Genomic DNA, 22,739 nt, shown 5'->3' with positions numbered 1-22,739 from the left:
GTCAGAAAAGGGTGCACAAAATCATTGAGGACCCCCTTCCACCCCGCACACTGCTACCCCATTGGGAACGAGATCCAGGAGGATCAGAGCCAGCACCACCAGGCTGAGGAACAACTTCTTTCCACTGGCCGTGAGAACGCGGAATGACCAAAGGAATCGCTCACACTAACCAACTGAGACTCTCTTATTCACAGAATTAATAAAATAAATAAACAGTATTTATTTGTATATACAATATGAATACTTGTCCTGTAAATGTATTGTTTGTCTTGTAGCTAGCTGCTACAAGCTATGGCTCTGCGGAGCCTATAGCACAAGAGAAGTTATAGCTGCATGCAGGTTAGCTTAGAAAGAATATGCTGTTGCCAGAAAGAATGACACAAACCCCAGTTGGATGTAGTTCACACACTCAGCTTTATTGGGCTCAAAGCCCTGCTTTTATTCTCAAGAAAATCACGGAAAATAAATGGATTAAAAAAACCCAGCAGTTTAAAATTGGCCGCTTCGCCAATAGTTCTCCATTCACTCAGCACTCAGTTTCAAGCAACCAGAAAACTCGTTTAGCTGACATCTACCAATCCCCTTGGGTGCTGGATACTAGGGGTTTTACTGTAGTTAACAGTATGTCGAATTGTTTTCTGATGTTCCTTGGCAGTTAGCAAGGCTATGCAGCTTGGAGTTTTGAAGCAATATCCACATTGTCTGCTAAGTTTGCCAGTGATATTTTTTTTGGCTCGATCTGTTGTTCATTCTCTTTCACACTTTCCAGGTACGAGAAACAACCCGTGAGGATTTGGAATCAAACCTGAAATTTGCTGGTTTCATGGTTGTGTCTTGCCCTCTCAAGAGTGATTCAAAAGTAGTCATTAGAGAGATCCAGAACGCGTCGCATCGGGTAAGTACACGGCTACATGGTGCAGTCTCCCCGGAGATCTCTTGCGCAATGGGGCGAGTTTGCAGCCTTCAAGAGTTTTCAGAGCCTGATGTTAGAAGCAAATATCGTGGCAGCAGTTGTGATCTGATCATCAAAGCAGCATTCAAATCTCTGAATTGTGATGAGCAGTTTTTAGACATTGATGTGTTGGTGGCATGAGTACGTTGAATGTGACCATGGCTCTAATTACAAGTTAATCAGATTAATTTGCCCTTTCTGTGGTTAGATTTTACTCATCATATTCTTGGGTTTGGTAACTCCTTCTCTAAGTTGGGGATGGTTGTCCCAATGTTTCTACCCTTCCATCATTCTAACATTCAATCCATCCCCTTTGAGTACTGTGTACAATTTTAGGCACCTTATTGGATAAAGGATGTGCTAGCATTGGAGAGAGTTCAGAGAAGATTTACGAGAATTATACCAGGAATGAGAAACGTTTGCTATCTCTTGGACTATACTTGTTGCAGTACAGAAGGAAGGGTGTGGGAGAAGTGGAGGGAACTTCATAGAGACATTTTGAATGCTGAAAGGCCTGGACAGAGTAGATGTGGCAAAGTTGTTTCCCGTGGTGGAGGAGTCTAGAACAAGAGACCACAATTTCAGGATAAAAGGACGTCAAATTTAAAACAGAAATGAAAAGAAATTTCTTAAGCCAGAGGGTCGTGAGTCTGAGGAATTCATTGCCACAGGTGGCTGTGGAAGTGAGGTCATTGGGTGTATATAAGACCGAAATTGACAGGTATTTGATTAGTCAGGGGCTGATTGTGGGGGGAAGGCCAGGGAGTGGGGCTGAGTGATAAGGATTGCTCTTGATTAAACGGCAGACCTGACAGGCTGATTGGCCTACTTTTGCTCTTGTATCTTGTGATTTCTGCCTTGCCCTCTTCACCCTGTATGTCTTCTGTCATTCAGCACCCTCCCTCCCCCTCCCCCTCCCACACCATACCTCTCCTGAAGCATATACTCCCCTGAAAGTTCTCCTTCATTCCCTCTATTCTCCCCTCACCCCATCCTTTCAATTGTTCCCATCCTTCACTTGGTTCTGTTTCTCTGGCTTTCTGCAGGTAGTTATGATCACTGGCGATAACCCGCTAACAGCTTGCCATGTGGCCCGAGAGCTCCACTTCATCCAGAAGGCACACACTCTCGTCCTCCGAGCACCACATGATAAAGGTAAAGGCCTTGCCTGAATAAGCCTGCTTGTGTTTTCTTCAAAGCAACTCCAAAGTGGGGTGGCACAATTACTGTGGCGGTTAGCTCAACACTGCTACAGCGCCAGCAATCAGGACTGGGCTTCGAATCTGCTGCCAAGAAGTTGTACATTCTCCTTGTGTCTGCGTGGATTTCTTCCAGGTGCTCCTCCCACCCTTCAAAACATATTGGGGGTTGTAGGTTAATTGGATGGCATGGCCGTGAGAGCCGAAAGAGCCCATTTACCATGCTGTGTCTAAATTTAAATAAAAAAAAATACTATTGTTTATTGGAAATTAATGAGAGCATGTCTAGTTCAATCTAGACAAATGTGAGATGAAGCACTTGGTCAGCACTAATGTGGCAGCACCATGCACTACGTATAGCAGGAAGTGGAGAGGAACTGGGAGCTCTTGGAGTACATCCATTGATCCTTGATTGTGGCATTAAACTTCAGTAGATGTTGTCCCAATATTATGTTATAAAATGTTGGACATTCAATAAAAAGGTAGAACATGGCCTCTAGTGGCATAGATTGGGAATGCAGTTAAAACTGCCGACAGCAAGAACAATGTAAATGACAGTATTAGATCCACGAGCTTGGGGAGCTGTGAGTTTGAATTTACTTGCATTTTAGGTGAATTGAATTATCCAAGATATGCAGAAGATCACAATTTCCTGATGATTCCTGATTTGTCCTTGCATTGTTTGTAAATGTTTTTAGCAGTAAGCACTATGGAATAATGAAAGATTTTGATGGTATTATATCACATAGTTTACTCAACAGTAAAGTGTTGCCTTGTTGGAAAACAGATGGCTTATTTTTTTTTTAAAAGGAGAAAATTAACAAAACTAGTACTTTGTACTCTGACAGAATTTCTAGTTAGACTTTTGCCAATTATGGGCATTCTGCACATGCTAATTTGCAGGGATCATTGGTGAAATTCCAATTTGTTCCAAGTCATGTCTGTCCTTATTTAAGAAGCATTTAGTCTAGAAACAAAATATTCATGTGCATTCTGTTTTGCTCTGTTCTGATGAATGGGTCTGTGATGACATCAGTGAAACATGAAAGTCTGCAGGTGCTGTGATTGAAGTAAAAACACAAAGCTGGAGAATCTCAGCAGGCCAAACAGCGTATTTTGTATAGTAAGCATAAAGATACATAACTAATGTTGCGGGCTTGAGCTCTTCATTAAGATGTGGGCAAAATTTTGGCAGGCGGCTGAATAAACATGGGAGGGGAGGGCTGGGGGAGGAGCACAGGCCCACAGGAAGGAGGTAATAGGTGGATAAGGGAAGGAAGGCACACAAGCAAATGGGGAGGGGGATGGCTCTGTGAATGGAGAGGGAAGGGAGTGGAGAGCAGGAGGGAAGAAGACAGAGGGATGGAGAAGAGAGGGAGAACGGGGAATCAGCTAGCAGAAACCAGAGAAGTTCAAAGTTGCAGAGTGCCCAGGTGTTGCTCCTCCAATTTACGGGTGGCCTTGGTTTGATGTACATGAGTCCATGGACAGACATGTCAGCGCATGGGGGGCAGAATTGAAATGGTTGGCCACTGGGAGCTCCCTATCATTGGTGTGTCCAGAGCGAAGGTGCTCAGCAAAGTGATTTCCTAGTCTGTGTCCAGGGTCTGTGATGTAGAAAAGGCCACAGCGGGAGCACCTGATGCAGTAGATGACTCCTGCAGATTTACAAGTGAAATGTTACTTTACCTGGAAAGACTGTTTGGGGCCCTGAATGGCGGTGAGGGAGGAGGTGTGGGCACAATTAGAGTATCTCCAGTGGTCACAGGAAAATGTGCCAAGGGGGTGATTCATGGGAAGGGATGAGACAACAAGGGAGTCATGGAGGGAAGTGGTCCCGACGGAAGACAGAGAAGGGGAGAACATAGAATACACTGTTGGGCCAACATTTAGACCCTGCCTCCATTTTAAATTCCTCCATGTGCTTGTCTAGTCGTCTCTTGAAATTCACCAATGTACCTGCCTCCACCACTGACCCAGGTTGAGCATTCCACACACCAACCACTCTCTGGGTTTTAAAAAAAAACCTTCCTCTAATATCTCCTTTGAACTTCCCACCGATTACCTTAAAATCATGCCCTCTTGTATTGAGCAGTGGTGCCCTGGGAAGGCCTCTCTAGGCCTTTTCATAGTCAGCCTCCTCATGGAGGCCAGCTTAAAAGCTGAATGTAAAGGTATGTCTTACCTTTTCATGCAGGTCCAGAAAAGCCTTCTCCGATGTCCCCTTTCAGCCTAGAGCCGGCTATGGCATTGATGCAGTGTTCAGGAAGCATGACTACTGGTGCCGTGACACTTTACATATGCACCAAGCAATGGCTGACTATGTTACCCATAATCCCACACACACCTATAACTGCTCTGCATTTCCCAGAATGGTTCCGACTGCAAGGCGAATTATGGATATTGCTCTGCTACATATCAAGCCGCTGGCGCCGAGAAGTGGCCCTGAAGACTGAAATGGCCCGGTGCCAGCAAGGCTGTCACACCCTGCCCCAGCTCCCCCCTGATGGCCCCTGCCAGCTGCCCCTGTCCGAAGGGAGTCATGGAGAGAGAGGGGAGAGAGAGATGAATTGCAAGCTGACAACATCACCATGATATCATCAACCCACCACTTGCAGTGGCATTATATTCATGTTAGGCAGCGGAGCACAGCGCTCAGCTGCTGACCCTTCCCCCCCCCCCGCCGAGAAGAGCCGGCCAGGGCATATTCATGAAGGTAATGGCAGAATATCTCCATCTTTCTCCTCTTCATATCTTGTATAATACCTCTATCATATCTCCTCTCCTCTCCAAAGAGCAAAGACCTAGTTCCTTTCATCTCGGTTCATAATGCACACTCTCTAAACCAGGTATCATCCTGGTAAATCTCCTCTGCACCTTTTCCAATCCTTCCACATCTTTCATATAATGAGGTGATCAGAACTGGACACTTTGTGTGGTCTAATCAGAGTTTTGTAGAGATGCATAATTTCCTCATGGCTCTTTCCACTTATGAAAGCTAACACCCCATAAGCTTTCTTCACCACCCCGTCAACCTGTGAGGCAACTTTCAGGGATCTGGGGACATGGACTCCCAGATCTCTCTGTTCTTCCACACGACCAAGAATCTGGCCATTAACTTTGTATTCTGCCTTGGAGTTTGCCCTTCCAAGGTGGAGCACCTCGCATTTTAAATTGTACTCCATCTGCCACTTCTCAGCCAAGCTCTGCATCCTCTGCAATCTTCTACAATCCTTTACATTATTCACAGCACTACCAACCTTTCTGTCGTCTGCAAACCCCCTTATCCAAGTCGTAAATAAAAATCACGAAAAGCAGAGGTCCCAGAACCGATCCTTGAGGGACTCCACTAGACACAATCCTCTGAATGTACTACTTCCTCTACAACTCTGTTTTATACAGGCAAGGCAATTCTGAATCCACACGGCCAAGCTTCCCTGGATCCCATGCTTTCTGACTTTATGAATAAGCCTACCATGTGGAACCTTGTCACATGCCTTTCCAAAGTCAATGTAGACCACATCCACCACACTACCCACATCAATATGTCTGGTCACTTCAAAGAACTCTATGAAGCTTGTGAGACATAATCTGCCCTTCACAAAGCAAATTTACTGCCCCTGATCACTCCATTATTCTCTAAATGTCCATAGATCCTATCTCTAAGAATCCTTTCCAAAAGAATGGTGGGATCATGTTGTAGATGATAGAAATGTGTTGGATACAAAGGCTGGTGGGGTGGTAGGTGAGGACAAGGGGAATCCTGATTTTGTTACATCTAGGGGCAGAGGGAACCAGAGCAGATGTGTGGGAAATGAAGGAGATGTGGGTAAGGGCTGAGTTGATAACATTGTGCAGTACTGGACATGGCAGGTGCAGCAACCTCTTAAACAGACCATGAGTGCTAAATGGCAGGCGTGGCTGCACAACACTGCACCATGGAGCTTTGGGTGGGAAGGACTGATCTGTGTGGAAACTAGATGCTGCCACTTCTCAGAATAAATTCAGAACATGGAAGAAGCTTCTGTGTAAAAAGCAGCATTAAAAACTTGGGAAAATTTCCCAGTGAACATTATTGAAGGAACATATGTAAAGTACTGTTTATATTTGTAAATGCTTGTTCATTACTCACCCTTCAGATGCTGAATGGCAGTGGGAGTCCATCGATGGCACAGTTATTGTTCCCATGATTACACCATCTGGAACCCTGACCAAGGATTATGACTTGTGTATGACTGGAGAAGGTCTTAATCACTTGAGTACAATGGACGAGCCATTTCTGATGAAGCTTATGCCTCACGTCCAGGTGTTTGCCCGGGTTGCTCCAAAACAGAAGGTTAGACTTTACAATGAAACTTTGTGCTAGCATAATGTCTTGAGTACAAGAACATACCAAGTAATTCACAGATGTTTGACACTCAGCCAAGGGGAGACTAGAGCAGCACTATTCGTCAAGTTCATGTTCATTACCATTTGGCTGTATGTATGCAACCAGCCAAAACAGTGTTTCCCTGGACCATGATGCACACGTACACAATATACACCACCTAGTAATCACATATATAGATAAAGAAGTAATTTAAAAAAAATGTATAAATAATATGGAATTATTTACTCAGTTACAGGATACTGTTCATCAATCTCACCTCCTGCGGGAAGAGCTATTCCGCAGTGTGGCATCCTGATTTTGATGCCCCTGTACCACCTTCTTGTTGGTAGAAGGCCAAAGATACTGTGGGTTGTATGGAAAGGGTACTCAATAACTCTTTGAGCCCTATTTACGTAAAGCTATTTCAACGCCAGTGACCCGAATTCAAATCCAGCGCTGTTTGTGAGGAGTGTGCACGTTCTTCCCCATGTCTCTAGGTGCTCCGCTTTCATCCCACCTTTCAAAATGTACGGGAGTTGTAGGTTAATTGGGGAATATTGGTCGCATGAGCTCATGGGCCAGAAGGACCTGTGTTGGGTGTCTGTTTTTAAAAAAAATTAGAATGTGGTCATCAGAGAAAGGGAGACCCCAGTGCTGTTCTTGATTGTTTTGGTGATCCTCTGTATTGATGTCATGTCCAATGCTTTGCAGCTCCCATACCACACAATGATGCAGCCAGATGGGACACTCAAATATGTTTCTGTAAAATGTTGTCTAGATTCTACCTGAATGAATAATCAGTGTATTTTTTTTTAATAAAAAGCTAAACATTAATGTTCTCTCGTAATAACTGGTCCTCCCAAATATTTTTATTAGTCACTCTGGAGACTGTGACTAGGGCAAGGTGTTTTTATTTCTGACCTTTACAGCCAAATTTAGTGATTATGACATTTCATCATTGCTGCCCCTCTTCTCAGCCCTTTCCCACCTCAAGTGCATCTTAGTTGGTGAGTTACTGTGTTTGGATGTATGTAAATGTACTTGGGTGTCTAACTGAACATTAAGCCAGGTCAAGCTTTTTAAAGGAGGTTTGCTGTTGGATTCTACGTAGCTTAAGGCATGTGGCCTTAAGGAAGTTAGAGCAGTGGTTCTCAACCTCTTTTTTTCCCCCACTCACATACCACCTTAAGAAATCCCTTACTAGGGGGAGGAGTCACGTGATGGAGTAGTGGCCGGTAGGAGAATACCAGCCCTCTCCAGAAAAGAAGAAATAAAGTGAAGAAAACGCAAAGCACAAGAAACACAAAACACAACAAATAAAAGATAAAGGTGTGGAGAAAAGAAAGAAAATGCCACCTAAGAAGGAATAACCAAAAACAACAGAGAAAAAAAGGAAAGATGCCGGAAGAGAAAGAAGGCCATACCTGCATGAAGAGGCAGGGAGCCACCGTGGACAGAGGAGCCCTCTCCCTGAGGTTACTGGAGACCCCGCAGGGTCGTGACCTCCTGACCGCAGGACTGCAAAAATGTCTCACTGAGCCAAACAGAAGTGCGCATGCGCAATGCGCACAACAAGGAAAAGGAAAACACCGACGGGAGGGGGGCCCAGCTGTGGAGTGAACTTAAACAGCGCGACCAGCTGAGAGATGCCCGACAGCAGGGCTCTCAGCTGGAAGAAGAGGAAAGCAAGGGGAAAGGGAGTGATAAGAAAGAAAAACAGCAACAGGAAGCCCAACAGATAACTAGCCCAGAAGAAGAGGACCAACAACAAGAAGCCATGCAAAAAAACCCAACAAATTGAGGCAAGTAGCTCAACAAGAAAGTCAGAAGAGACACAGATACAAGGAAGAGAAGTAGAAGACACAAACCCAAGAGCAGACACAGAAGAAGAACACCAAGCTCTGCACAGAGAAATAGAAAGGTAAAATAGATGGACAGAACATAGATTTTAAAAAGTTTCAAGAACAAATGAGAGCATTAAAAGAATGGTTGACATTAGAATTTAGTGAAATGAAAAAGTGAGTAGAATAGAGCTGGTCATGACAGAAATAGGGAAAAGATTAGAAAATGTGGAAGAACGAGAAATGGCTGTAGAAATGGAAGTGAATGACTTAAGAAGAAAATTGGAAAAAAGTGACAAAAAAGTTAGTCACAAGAGCTGTTAGCTCAGAAGATGGATATAATGGAAAACTTCCGTAGGCAAAACAATATAAAGATAGTGGGCCTAAAGGAAGATGAAGAAGGCAAAAATATGAAAGAATTTATAAAAGAATGGATCCCAAAAGTCCTGGAAATGACAGAAATGCAGGAAGGAATAGAAATAGAAAGGGCACACAGAACATTAGCCCCAAAACCACAGTCACAACAAAAACCAAGATCCGTTTTAGTAAAATTTCTGAGATACACGACAAGAAAAGATATATCGGAGAGGGCAAGGAATAAAATTAGAGAAAACAAAAAACCATTGGAGTACAAGGGGCAAAATTTTCTTTTTAACCCAGACATACGTTTTGAACTCCTAAAGAAGAGGAAGGAGTTTAACACAGCAAAATCAATCCTATGGATAAAAGGCTATAAATTTATGTTGAGATATCCAGCAGTCCTTAAAATAATTATTCCGGGGAAGCAAAACAGACTGTTCTAGGATCCGGAGAAAGCACTAGAATTTGCAGAACGCCTGCAGGACAGAAAGAGAGATGAAGAGATGTAACAAGAACGAAGAACGATGACAAACTACAAATAAAGATGTAAAAATAATATACAAGTAAGAACTAAAGAAGGAAAGAAAAGGGAAGTAAGGGAGAGGGGGAAAAAAGAAGAGGTTGAGCTTTGTTTAAATGTGAAGATAAAAGTCTTTTCTGGAGGGGGTTGGATGGGAGATAATAACAGTCACTGCGAAATCAGTTGACGCTTGCGAGCGGGTTCGCAATCCAAATGGAGAGGGGAGTTGTGGTTGCCTGGCAAGGGTCAAGGGGTGACTCATAGAGGGGGGGGGGGGACACTTGCAGTTAAGGGAATTTTAGATGTGGGAGTTGTTGAAGTATTTTATGTTTTAGAAGTGTTGTCATTACATTGAGTTCAAAAAGGGAAAACTGAGATGAAAATGGGGAAAAGGGGAAAGGTGGTGGTGAGGAAGTGGAAATGAGGTGTAAACAGAGTATGAGATGGCCATGTTGAACAATATGACTATAAATATTAATGGAATACATAACCAAATCAAAAGGAAGTGGCTATTAATTTTACTGAAAAAAGAAAAAAATAGATTTAGCATTTGTGCAGGAAACGCATCTAACTGAAGTAGAACATAATAAATTAAGGAGAGACTGGGTAGGGCATGTAACGGCAGCATCATATAATTCAAAAGCCAGAGATGTAGCTATATTAATCAATAAAAAAAGTACCAATTAATAGATCCAGAAGGGAGGCATGTAATGATAAAGTGTCAGATTATTTTTTTGAAGATTGTAGATATGCAGGGAAATATATTGATAGGAGGGGATTTTAACCTTAATTTGGACCCAAAGTTGGATAAAACTGGACAAAAGACTAGCAGAAAGAACAAAGTAGCCAAATTTATGGTTGAATCAATGCAGGAAATGCAATTTTTGGATATATGGAGGAGACAACACCCAAAGCAGAAGGAATACTCATATTATTTGAGTACACATAAAACATACTCAAGGATTGACCTGTTCCTGTTGTCAGCCCATATCCAAGGGAGAGTTTGGAAAAAGGAATATAAAGCTAGATTGTTATCTGATCATTTACCCCTGTTATTAGCAATAGAACTGGAGGATATCCCACCAAGAACATATAGATGGAGATTAAACTCCATGCTACTTAAAAGACAGGAATTTAGAGAATTTATTGAACGCCAAATTAAAATGTACTTTGAAATAAATACGGAATCAGTGAAAGACAAATTTATATTATGGGATACAATGAAAGCCTTCATCAGAGGACAGATAATAAGTTATGTAACTATGATGAAAAAGGACTACAATCGGGAAATAGAACAGCTGGAAAGGGAAATAGTAAGTACAGAAAAAGAACTAGCAACAAGGGAAGATACAACAAAAAAGAGAATTGGCGGACAAAAAAATAAAATACGAAACATTACGAACGTACAAGGTGGAGAAGAACATAATGAGAATAAAGCAGAAGTATTACGAGCTAGGAGAAAAAAACGCACAAAGTACTAGCCTGGCAATTTAAAACAGAACAAGCTAAAAGAACTGTATTGGCATCAAGGAAAAAGGACAAACAAATTACATATAACCCAACCGAGATCAATGAAAACTTTAAGGAATTCTATGAACAATTATACCGAACTGAGAACGAAGGGAAAGAAGACAGAATCCGTGAGTTTTTAGCTAAAATCAAACTACCGAAATTGCAAGAGGAGCAAAACAAATCGATAAAACCATTTGAAATAGAGGAAATACAGAATATATTAAAAAAGCTACCAAACAATAAACACCTGGAGAAGATGGACTCCCAATAGAATTCTATAAAACAGTTAAAGAGTTATCAATTCCTTCTCTCCTGAAAGTAATGAACCAGATAGAAGAAACACAAAACTTGCCAGATTCATGTAAAACAGCAATAATTACAGTAATACCAAAGATGGGGAAAGATCCACTAACACCAGCATCGTATAGACTAATATCTCTACTTAATTCAGATTATAAGATAATAGCAAAACTATTAGCAAACAGATTGGCTGACTGTGTACCAAATATAGTAAAACAAGATGAAACGGGATTTATTAAGAAAAGACCAACAACGGACAATGTCTGTAAGTTCATTAACTTAATCCATGTAGTACAAGGAAATAAGATACCAATAGTGGCTGTTGCTTTAGACGCAGAGAAAGCCTTTGATAGGGTAGAATGGAATTATTTATTCAAAGTATTACAGAGGTTCAACCTACCAGAAAAATATATTAATTGGATTAAAGCGTTGTATAATGAACTGTTGGCGAAGGTGACAGTAAATGGATATGTATCGAACCAATTTAAATTGTCGGTCAACTAGGCAGGGATGCCCACTATCTCCCTCACTGTTCGCTTTAGCATAGAACCATTGGCAAAACTGATAAAATCAGAAAATAAAATAAAAGGGATAAAAATAAAAGAGAAGGAATATAAAATCAGTTTATTTGCAGATGGACATCATAGTGTACTTAACAGAACCAGAAATACCAATAAAAAATTGAAGGAATATGGAGAAATATCGGGGTAGATCAACACAAATAAAAGTGAAGTGATGCCAATGAATAATGCTGATTACTCAGAGTTTAAAGAAGAATCACCATTTAAATGGCAAACACAAGCAATCCGATACCTAGGTATTAGATTAGATAATAATTTAGGCCACCTATACAAATTAAATTATCAACCATTAATGAAGAAATTACAGGATGACTTAGAACATTGGAAAGATTTGCCACTAACATTGATAGGGAGGGTAAATTGTATTAAAATGAATGTCTTCCCAAGGATACAATACCTATTTCTATCGTTACCAATTCCCTTAACAGAGAAATTCTTCAATGAACTAAAGAGAATAATAAGGAAATTCTTATGAAAAGGGGGGGAAACCGCGGATAGCGCTAGCTAAATTAACAGAATGGTACAAACAAGGTGGTTTGCAGTTACCAAACTTTAAAAATTATTATAGAGCAGCACAATTAAGGTATCTGAGATTTTTATCAAACAAGGGAAAAACCAGATTGGACCAGATTAGAGCTAGATAAAATAGGGGAGAAGGTACCACAACATATACTTTATAAGTGGGATGAAAAACTGGTGCAATATAGAAGTTCACCAGAACTGTACCATTTACTCAACACATGGAAGAAGATTAACGTAGAAAGGAAAAAAAACAAATTACCAACTACCAAAATTATTATTGACACAAAATCAACTATTCCCTTTCACAATAGATAACCTTTCCTTTAGAGAATGGGAGAGAAAAGGAATTAAAAGAATAAAAAATTGTTTTTTGGGAAATAATTTATTAACATTTGAACAAATGAAGTACAAATATGGAATAATTCATGGTACAATGTTTGCATACCACCAACTGAAAACCTACTTAAAGGACAAATTGGGAAGCAGACTGAGATTACCAGAAGGAAGCAGCTTTGAATATGTGATTACAGAAACAACGGTAATAAAAAGATTTATAACAAACCTGTACATCAAGCTGCAAGAGAAGGAAAATGATGAAATAAGCTATAAACCCAAACAAAAGTGAGAAAAAGATTTAAACATAAAGATAAAAAATGAAATATGGCAAAAGTTATGCTCTGGAACTATGAGAAATATAATAAACACGAGGTTACGCATGATACAATACAATTGGTTACACAGGCTATATATCACGCCCCAAAAGTTAAATAAATGGGACCCAATAGTATCAGATAGATGTTTTCGCTGTAAGAAGGAAACAGGAACAACAAACAGTACATGCAATTTGGGCATGTGAGAAAGTGAAAAAGTTTTGGGAAGATCTAAATCAGATATTAAATACAATCACAAAAAGCAACATACCAAAAAATCCAGAGTTCTTTCTTCTAAGTAATATAAGAAGTAAAGAATTTGGCCTCAAACTGGATGAAGCGCATAAAAGATTTATTATGATTGCCTTAGCAGTAGCAAAAAAATGTACAATGTCAACTTGGAAATCAGAAGAGAGCCTGAGAATACAGCAATGGTACATGGAAATGAATAAATGTATTCCATTGGAAAAAATAACATATAATTTAAAAAATAAAGTCACATTATTTGAACAAATTTGGGAACCGTACATGGAACACAACAGAGAGGGCTTACCGCGGCATGGACCTCCACCCCCTAAAATTATAAAATGAGAAGAAGACAAAATGACCTGATCCAGTGTGTAAAAGTAGATGACACAATTTTCTTGTTTATTTTCATTGTGTGATGACATTGTTTAATATTTTTATTGTATTGTATATGTTGAATGTTTGGAGGGGCATGGGAAAGGGGGGAGAGAATGTAGGGGGAAAAAGGGGAGAAAATGCCACTGTGTACATTCAAGAGGGAAATGTTTGTGTGTATTTTGATTGATATGGTTCATAGTGTGAAAAATAAAAAGATTTTAAAAAAGAAATCCCTTACTAACCACAGAGCACCTATTGGCAGAGGATAAAGCCAGGATACAAGGGTGCTCAAGTGGTTTGTGAGTGGGGAATAAAAGTTTGAAAACCACTGGGTTAGAGATAAGGATAGATGAATTTGAGCACAGAACTTTTAAACTGGGGCAATGCTGATTGTGTGTGTGGCTCCGAATCATGGGTCCTCTACCGGCACCACCTACGGCTCCTAGAACGCTTCCACCAGCGTTGTCTCCGCTCCATCCTCAACATCCATTGGAGCGCTTACATCCCTAACGTCGAAGTACTCAAGATGGCAGAGGTCGACAGCATCGAGTCCACGCTGCTGAAGATCCAGCTGCGCTGGATGGGTCACGTCTCCAGAATGGAGGACCATCGCCTTCCCAAGATCGTGTTATATGGCGAGCTCTCCACTGGCCACCGTGACAGAGGTGCACCAAAGAAAAGGTACAAGGACTGCCTAAAGAAATCTCTTGGTGCCTGCCACATTGACCACCGCCAGTGGGCTGATATCGCCTCAAACCGTGCATCTTGGCGCCTCACAGTTTAGCGGGCAGCAACCTCCTTTGAAGAAGACCGCAGAGCCTACCTCACTGACAAAAGGCAAAGGAGGAAAAACCCAACACCCATCCCCAACCAACCAATTTTCCCCTGCAACCGCTGCAATCGTGTCTGCCTGTCCCGCATCGGACTTGTCAGCCACAAACGAGTCTGCAGCTGACGTGGACTTTTTACCCCCTCCATAAATCTTCGTCCGCGAAGCCAAGCCAAAGAGAAGAAAAAGAGACAAAGGCCAGTGATTCACAAGGCTTATTTGAATTATAATTCAAACCATTTCAGTGGCCACACATGAGAAAGTTGTTTTATTGTAACAAGCACTCATTGTATTCATGTTAAAAGAAACTTCTGACTCTCACTACCTGCGAGTCCACCACCAATCTATCCAACAGCCCTGAATTTTAATTACCTCTTTATAAAGAAATGAGCTTGTTTCAACACCAGTTAAGATGGCCTCCCTGTTTTGATGTCCCCTTGTGAAACCATTTCTGCCTGTCACTTGTCTCAAGTGCAGATTTGTTTCATTCAACAGGTTGTGACAAAATGGCTTCACCTTCTCTCCGCAGGAGTTTGTCATTACCAGCTTTAAAAGTCTGGGTTACACCACATTGATGTGTGGTGATGGAACCAATGATGTGGGAGCCTTGAAGCATGCTGATGTTGGTAAGTTGATGCATTTGTGCTGAATGAAAATGATGCTATATTTTGAGCACTGAATGCAGAAGTGCTGGCTATCAAATTGAAGTATCCCATCAAGTCAGGCAGACTATTATTTAGATGAGTAGAAAATTCAAAATTCCGAGGTGCATGGGGACTTGGGAATCCTCGTACCCTAAAGGCCAACCTCCAGGTTGAAATGGTGGTGATGAAGACAAATGGAATGTTGGCATTCACTTCTAGAGGAATAGCATGTAACGTAACTACAGGGATATAATGTTGAGACTCTTGTGATACCTCTCTTGTACAGTTTTGGGTGCCTTATTTGAAAAAAAAAGGCGTGCTGGCATTGGAAAGGGATCAGCGAAGTTTTACTAGAATGATAGCAGGAATGAAAGGTTAGGAGATGAGGAACTTTTGTTGGCTCTTGGACTGTACTCGTTGGAATACAGAAGAATGAGGGGGTCCTCATAGAGGCATTTCAAATGCTGAAAGGCCTGGACAGAGTAGATGTGGCAAGGATGTTTCCCATGGTCCTAGGACAAGAGGGCATAACTTCAGAATAAAAGGGCGTCAATTTAAAACAGAGTTGCGGAAAAATTTATTTAGTCAGAGGGTTGTGAGTCTGAAACCTTTTTCCACGGGCGGCTGTGGAGGCGAGGTCGTTGGGTGTATTTAAGGCAGAGATTGACAGGTATTTGATTAGTCAGGGCATCAAGGGTTTCGGGGAGTGAGGCTGAGTGGGAGGAAGGATCAGCTCATGGTTAGAATTGCGGAGCAGACTCGATGGGCCGTTAGGCCTTCTGCTGCTCCTATATCTTGTAAAGTCCTCTGAAAACTATCCTGTGTTTTCTGTCAGTTTTCTAACCTGCAGGCCTCCAGGCTGATTTTATTCGGCTTCATTACTATCACCTAAGTAAACTCAATTTTTGAAAATATTTTCTGCCTTGTTGTATTTGGCTGACATTTTATCTTCCTCTGATATTGCTTCTGTGCACTCGATGTAGATACATCTTCCTCTAAATTCCTACAACCTCAGTATTTAGTGACTTGTTCTGTATTGAATGTGGTTATTGTGCTCCAATCAGAGGAATGTGAGAAGCCCATTCTGATCCTGAAGTCTGCTCTGTAGTGACGGCTACTCTACTTACTGAATAACTCCACAACCAAACGGGTTGAGAACAGTGAGCAAAACTGATTTATTGAGGTCTGCCTGGCTGGTCTTAAGCTCCCAGCCCGGACCTGGCTGAGAACCGTGCTGTGGGCCCTGATGCCATGCGGTGCTATTTTGGCCGGCTGTCCCGCGCGAGCGTGACAATGTGGGGCCAGTTCGCCTGCCTAATGGCGTGCTGCCACACAGCACCCCCCCCCCCCCCCCTCCAGAACTGGTGGCCTCACTTCTTGGGCTGCACCGTGACCACTGGCTCATTGGCGTTGAGGCATGCTGGTTTTAATCTGTTCACAGTAAACAGTTCCCTCTTACCACCAATATCCAGTGTGAAGGTGGATCCTGAATGCTGGATGACTCTGTACGACCCTTTGTACGTTTTTTGAAGGGGTGCAGTGGATGGGCCTCACCTGATAAAAACATATTCTGCGGAATACAGCTCGCTGGGGACGTAGGAGGTCCGTGTGCCCCCCAGTGGTGGTGTGAAGGAGTCCAACTGGGCCCGGAGGTGGGGAAGTAAACTGTGCAGTGACAGTTGAGGGCTGTGAGGTGCATTGATAAACTCACCGGGCAGGGCTAGTGGTGCACCGTAGACCAGCTCGGCTGATGACGCCTGCAGGTCTTCTTTGGGTGTTGAGTGGATGCCCAGGAGAACCCAAGAACCCAAGGCAGCTTATCCACCCAGTCGGGGCCGGTGAGGCGGGTCATAAGTGCCGACTTAAGGTGGCGGTGCAATCGCTCGACCAGTCCATTGGCCTGTGGGTGATAGGCCTTTGTGTGATGCAGCTCAATTCCCAGCCTGTTGGCGAGCTGTGCCCAGAGCAGGAGGTGAACTGCACACCTCGGTTGCTGGTGAGGTGGGTTGGGATGCTGAACTGGGCAACCCAACCGGTCAAAAGTTCTCGGGAGCAGGAGTCCGTGGAGGCATCTGGCATCGGAATCGCCTCTGGCCAGCGAGTGGTGTGGTCTACCACCATGAAAAGGTAACGGTTACCTCGGAAAATGGGTAAGGGGCCAACAATGTCCACATGTATGTGGCTGAAGTGTTCTCGGATTTGTTCGAAATCCATCACGGGTGCTCTGGTGTGATTGTGTACCTTGGAAAGCTGGCAATGGGCGCAGGTCCTGGCCCAGTCTGCAATCTGCTTTCGAAGCCTGTGCCAGACGAAGCGTTCTGCCACCATACGAAGCATGGACCTGATGGGAGGGTGGGAAAGAGGGTGGGTGGATATGGTGGAAGACTTGCCTGTGCCACTGCTGGGGAACCACTGGTCATGGGGTGCCCATGGAGACATTGCACAGGACGGCATCGTCACCAAGAGGAGTCAGGAGGTCCTGGAACCGCAGGCCCGCGATGGCAGTCCTGAAGGTCTGCGTCTCTTCATTGGACTTCTGATCCTGGGCAAGCTGGTCATAGTCTAAGCCAGGTGTCGGCAAGCAAATGGCCAGTCAGGAGAGCGTGTCGGCGACCACGTTGTCTTTCCCCACCTTGTGCCAAATGTCGGTGGTGAACTCCGACACAAAGGACGGATGACACTGTTGGCGGGCTGACCAGGGATCTCTAGCCATAGCGAGCACCTGAATAAAGGGTTTGTGGTCGGTAAAAATGGTGAAAGGCCTCCCCTCCAAGAAATAACAAAAATGTCGCACAACGAGGTACATGCCCAGCAACTTGCGGTCGAAAGCACTATATTTGCGCTCTGGCGGACGAAGAAGTCGGCTGAATAATGCCAGTGGTTTCCACTGTCCGTTACTGTCCAGGACAGCACCGGTGACGGAGGCATCGACAGAGAGTGCCATATGAAGGTTGGTGCGTGGGTGGACGAGCAAGGTAGCCTTCACGAGGGCACCTTTCGTGACTTCGAATGCCCTGCTGGCCTCTGGAGTCCAGGCGAGTGTCTTGTTCTTGGCCGCGAAGAGGGCGCAGAGCGGCTGCATGCAGCGCCTGGAATAAATGGGCTATAGAAGTTGACCATACCCGCGAACTCCTGTAGCCCCTTGAGGTTGTCCGGGTGTGTGAACTTCCTGACTGAAGCAACCTTCGTAGCAGCAGGTGTAGCTCCTTTGGCCGTGATAGTATGGCCCAGGAACTGCATGGACTCTTTCCCAAACTGGCATTTGGCCAGGTTGATCGTTAGGCTGAAGTCGGCCAGTCAGGAGAAGAAGGTGCGCAGGTGAGACTTGTGTTGTGCCCGGTCTCTGCTGGCGACAAGAATATCGTCCAGATAGATAAACACAAAGTTCAAATCCCTGCCCAGCGTATCCATGAGGTGTTGGAAGGTCTGGGCAGCGTTCTTGAGCCTGATTGGCATGCTTAAAAATTCAAACAAAACAAAAGGGCTGATGATGGCTGTTTTGGGGATGTGCTCAGGGTGCACTGGGATTTGATGATACCCGCGCACCAGGTCGACCTTGGAGAACACCCTCGCACCATGCAGGATGGCCGTAAAGTCCTGAATGTGAGGGATCTGGTAACGGTCAGGTACTGTCGTGTCGCTAAGACATCGATAATCTCCACAGGGGCACCAGCCACCAGAAGTTTTTGGGACCAGGTGGAGCAGCGAGGCCCAAGGACTGTTGGAGTGTCGAATGATCCCTAGCTCCTGCAGATGCGACAACTCCTCTTTCGCTATCTGGAGCTTATCCAGTGGGAGCTGGCATGCCTTGGCATGAACAGGTGGGCCTTGGGTGGGAATATAATGAAACACCCCGTGGCATGGTGAGGCAGCAGAGAACTGCGGCTTGAGGAGGGATGGGAACTCGTCCAGGATGCGCTGGAACTCGTCCTTGGGTGCACTGACCGTGGCCATTTGTGGCTGCTCTGTGTGGGAGGCATTGAGGCGAACGAATTGGAAGATACGGACATCGACAAGTCGCCTACCTCGGGGGTCGACCAAGAGCCCGTGGGCGAGGTGGAAGTCGATGGAGGTTCGGAGGGACGAAACGATGAACCTCCACAAGAACTTCTGCTGGCCAAGCTGGAAGTGGACGGTCTTGTTACCATACGCTTGGATCTCCGTCGAATTGGCTGCAGGGAGTGGAGGTCCTCGAGGCCGGATCCGGGACTCAATGGCTGTGGCCAGGATGGCGCTGATCTGGGCCCCGGTGTCGACGGGGAAGCATCAGCCACTGATTGCATCTCGCAGGTAGAGAAGGCTTTGTTCTTGGCCAGCTGCCGTAGCCATTAACAGCGACTGGCCTGCTTGTTTCCCTGGAACGAACAGGGCTGACGGCACTTCCGAGCCTTGCGCTGGTGGAAGAAGCAGAGGCCTGAAGTGGATGGCTTGCTTCTGGCTATGCTCTTTGAGTGTTCCTTCGCAGGGCGAGAGGAAGGCTTGGAGTGGTCATGCCCGGGACTCGTAACCAGTTCGACTGCTGAGGCCTCCGGGAATCGTTCGAGCCATAGCTCCTGAGCTTTTTGAGCGACCTTCCTAGGGTTGTCAAAGCTCTCCTGGGACAGTAACAGCCGGATGTCTTCAGGCATATGGTAGAGGATGATATGCTTGAAGAGTGGGCAGTCGGTGTGATTGCCCATGAGTGTGAGCATCTCATCCATCAACGCGATTGGAGTTCTGTCTCCCAAGGCGTCGAGGTGCAGCATCCGAGCGGCGTTCTGGCGCCTGGAGAGGCCGAGGGAGCCAGTGAGCACCCGCTTGATGGTCCTGTACTTATCTTCCGCGGGAGGGTGCTGAACGAGGTGCAGCACTCGTTTGGCGGTGGCCTGGTCCAGGACGTCGATCACATGATAAAACTTGGTTGTATTTGATGAAATCTGGCATAGGTGAAACTGAGCCTCTGTGTGGCTGAACCAGGTCTCAGGCTCCTGAACCCAAAAGTCAGGAACTTGATGGCTATAGCGTTGATCGAAGCGTCGTTCATATTGGGTTCAAAGGTGTTTGAACCTGCCAGGGTCACCAATGTAGCGATGGCTACTCTGCTTACTGAATAACTCCACAACCAAACGGGTTGAGTTCAGTGAACAAAACTGATTTATTGATGTCTGCTTGGCTGGTCTTATACTCCCAGCCCGGACCTGGCTGAGAACCACACTGTGGGCCCTGACGCCACCAGAGTATCACATGGGCCGCCAAGTGCGGTCTTCTAAGCCTGATGCTGAGGTCAGGAAGAAACCCCCAACGGCGCCACTTTGGCTGGCTGCCCCGCCGCGTGCATGACATGCGGGACCGGTTTGCCTGCCTAATGGTGTGCCACCACATCATGTTTGATCTTCAGTTGGATTCCATTTTCCTGTTTTTATGCCACGTCATTTCAATTCAAGTTCATCAATCACATAGTCTGTGGGAAGAAGCTACTTCCCAGCCTGGTAGTCTTGATTTTGATGCTCCTATATCTTCTTCCAGATGATGGTAGGTCAAAGGTACCGTGTGATGGATGGAAGGGTTCCTCAAATTCTTTGAGGTCTATTTAAGCAACACTCCCAGTAAATCATCAATAGAGGAACGAAAGACCCCTGTGATCTTCTCAGCCATTTTGACGATCCTCTGTATCGACTTCCGGACCAGCACATCAGCTACCGACCCACACAACACAGCCAGACAGGACACTGTCAATTGTGCTCTTGTAAAAAGTTGTCAAGATAGGAGCCGGCAGCCATGCCCTCAACCTCCTTAGGAAGTGTAGGTGTTGCTGTACTTTCCTGACTAATGACAAGGTAATGACTTGAGGCTAATATTTGCACAGTAAATGAAGTCTTTAAAAAAAGTTGTTTGTCAATCAGGAAGGTGTCTTGTCAGCTGTTCTGGTTTATGTTAACCTTCTTTGAGTTTCCCTAAATCAACAATGCCTTTTTTTTTAGCCATTAGTATCACTAGAGTGAATGCTTTTAATTTTATTCCCGAGGTTCTACTCATCTGAGAGCCCAGATTAACAATCGATCCTGCGACTTTGTGATAGGCATGGCTGTTTCATGTGTTGGCTTCCTCTTACCCAGAGTCAGACAAGCTCTCCACCAATGTGAGGTAGACTTGCTCCAGGCAGTGGAGATTGCACACTGTTCAGGATTTCATTTGATTTTTTTTGATGCAGGAGTGGCCTTGCTCGCCAACACTCCCGAACGAATTCCGGACAAGAAAAGGAAGACAAAAGATTGGATCAACGATGGGAAGTCCTTTGCTTCTAATGCAGGCAGCAACATGAAACTGAACTCCAGAGGAGCAAGGCAGCGGTTAATGTCCCACCGGGAGGAACAGTTTGCCCAGCACCGGGTTAGTAATGGAGCACCTGACAACGTGGGCTTGATTCATTGTGTCCAGACCTTGACGTGGTCTTGCCATCTGATATCTGTAAACTGAGATTTTGACTTTTTTTGATTCACTAAGGAGAGTTTTTTTAATTGGTGTTCAGAAAGTTTTTTTTTATTGTGCTAAACTTTGCAACAACTTTTGTTCTCCAAATTGAAATACATTATCTGGAATTCAAGCAACTGGCAGCCTCAATTAACTAACAAAAAAAATGCGGGAAATAAATAGGTAATAAATATGGAGGTTTAAAATTGGCATCCTCTAACAGTCATTTCACTAATCCATCCAATCTCAAGCAACCGGAAAATTCATTATCCTGCATCTATCAATCCCTCTAGGTGCCGGATACTGGGGGTTTTACTGAAATTAGATAAATAATTAGATCAGTTTAGCTTTTATTATTTATTCTCCCCACATTGGCTTTTCTGACCTTTGACACCATAACACGGGCCAGCACACCCAATAGGTGAGAAATTGGTCGGTAGCCTACATGAGAATTTCAGGTGACACGTACGGGTTCATTCATTTTGCTTTGTAAAATCTGCAAGTTCTGCATGCCTGATGTATTCACTGCATGAGGTTCACCTGGAATTCTAACTGTCCAAGTCTGCCTCTGGGTGTTGTAAAAATGTTCTTACTTGATCTTTTTATTCCTTGAGCAGTGATACTCAGACATGCAGACCAGTCATATCCCTTTTGTCTAGTTTCCAAGCTCTTGCATTAACAGATCTATACTGGAATACATTGTTAAGGCAGTAAACAGTCTGACGTATCTCAGCTTCCAGGTATCCTCTGATAGAATGGTTTTCTGATAAAGTTTTCCACTAATCCTACCCTCGTGAATTTGAACAAGTTTCAAGGCCACAAGTGTGAGAGTGTGGTGGTGAGGGTACAGGTAGCAAGTTGAAAGACTCAAAGAGTTGCAATCCTGGATTGAAACATGAAAGTGTGCAGCTTCTGTGATTGTAGTAAAAACACACACAAATGCTGGAGGAACTCTGCCAGTTTCAGGTCTATTCCCTTGCTGCCATGTCTGTCCATGGTCTCATGCACTGCCAGACTGAGACCACCCACAAATTGAAGGAACAACACCTAATTTTCCGTCTGGGCACCCTCCAACTGGATGGCATTAACACTGACTTCTCTGGTTTTAATTAAACCCCCACCACCCCCCCCCCCTTCACCTTTTCCCCAGCATGCATGCTTGCTCTCTCCTTTTCCCTTAGTTGCCTAACGCAGAGCCTAGAGCCAAAATCAATTCTCACCTTTCCTCATATCTAACGAACATCTTTTGTTGGTTTGGACACCTCCCCCTGCCAGTCTTCCGTGGTACAGAGGGATGATGGCATCAGCAGCATCGAAACCCCAGGTCTGCACATTTGGGCCAGGTTTTGCAGGTTCCTGCCAATTTTGTTGAGCAGTGAGCAGCTT

General features: G+C 44.3%; 1 protein-coding gene across 1 annotated transcript in view; it reads left to right on the top strand.

Annotated features, from left to right (window-relative positions):
* The window catches only part of atp13a1 (ATPase 13A1), a 114,072-nt gene that overhangs the window by 76,936 nt on the left and 14,397 nt on the right, over positions 1–22,739 (top strand). Inside the window, exons 16-20 of the mRNA XM_069927574.1 lie at positions 770–895; positions 1,999–2,107; positions 6,291–6,487; positions 14,789–14,885; positions 21,094–21,272. Coding sequence (XP_069783675.1) covers positions 770–895; positions 1,999–2,107; positions 6,291–6,487; positions 14,789–14,885; positions 21,094–21,272 — 708 coding nt within the window. The remainder of the gene's footprint in view (positions 1–769; positions 896–1,998; positions 2,108–6,290; positions 6,488–14,788; positions 14,886–21,093; positions 21,273–22,739) is intronic.

Source organism: Narcine bancroftii, chromosome 3 (genome assembly GCF_036971445.1).
Source record: "Narcine bancroftii isolate sNarBan1 chromosome 3, sNarBan1.hap1, whole genome shotgun sequence".
In the NCBI taxonomy this organism is placed as follows: Eukaryota; Metazoa; Chordata; class Chondrichthyes; order Torpediniformes; family Narcinidae; genus Narcine; species Narcine bancroftii.
Note: the sequence above shows the minus strand (reverse complement) of the source record. Positions and strands in the feature narration are given on the sequence as shown.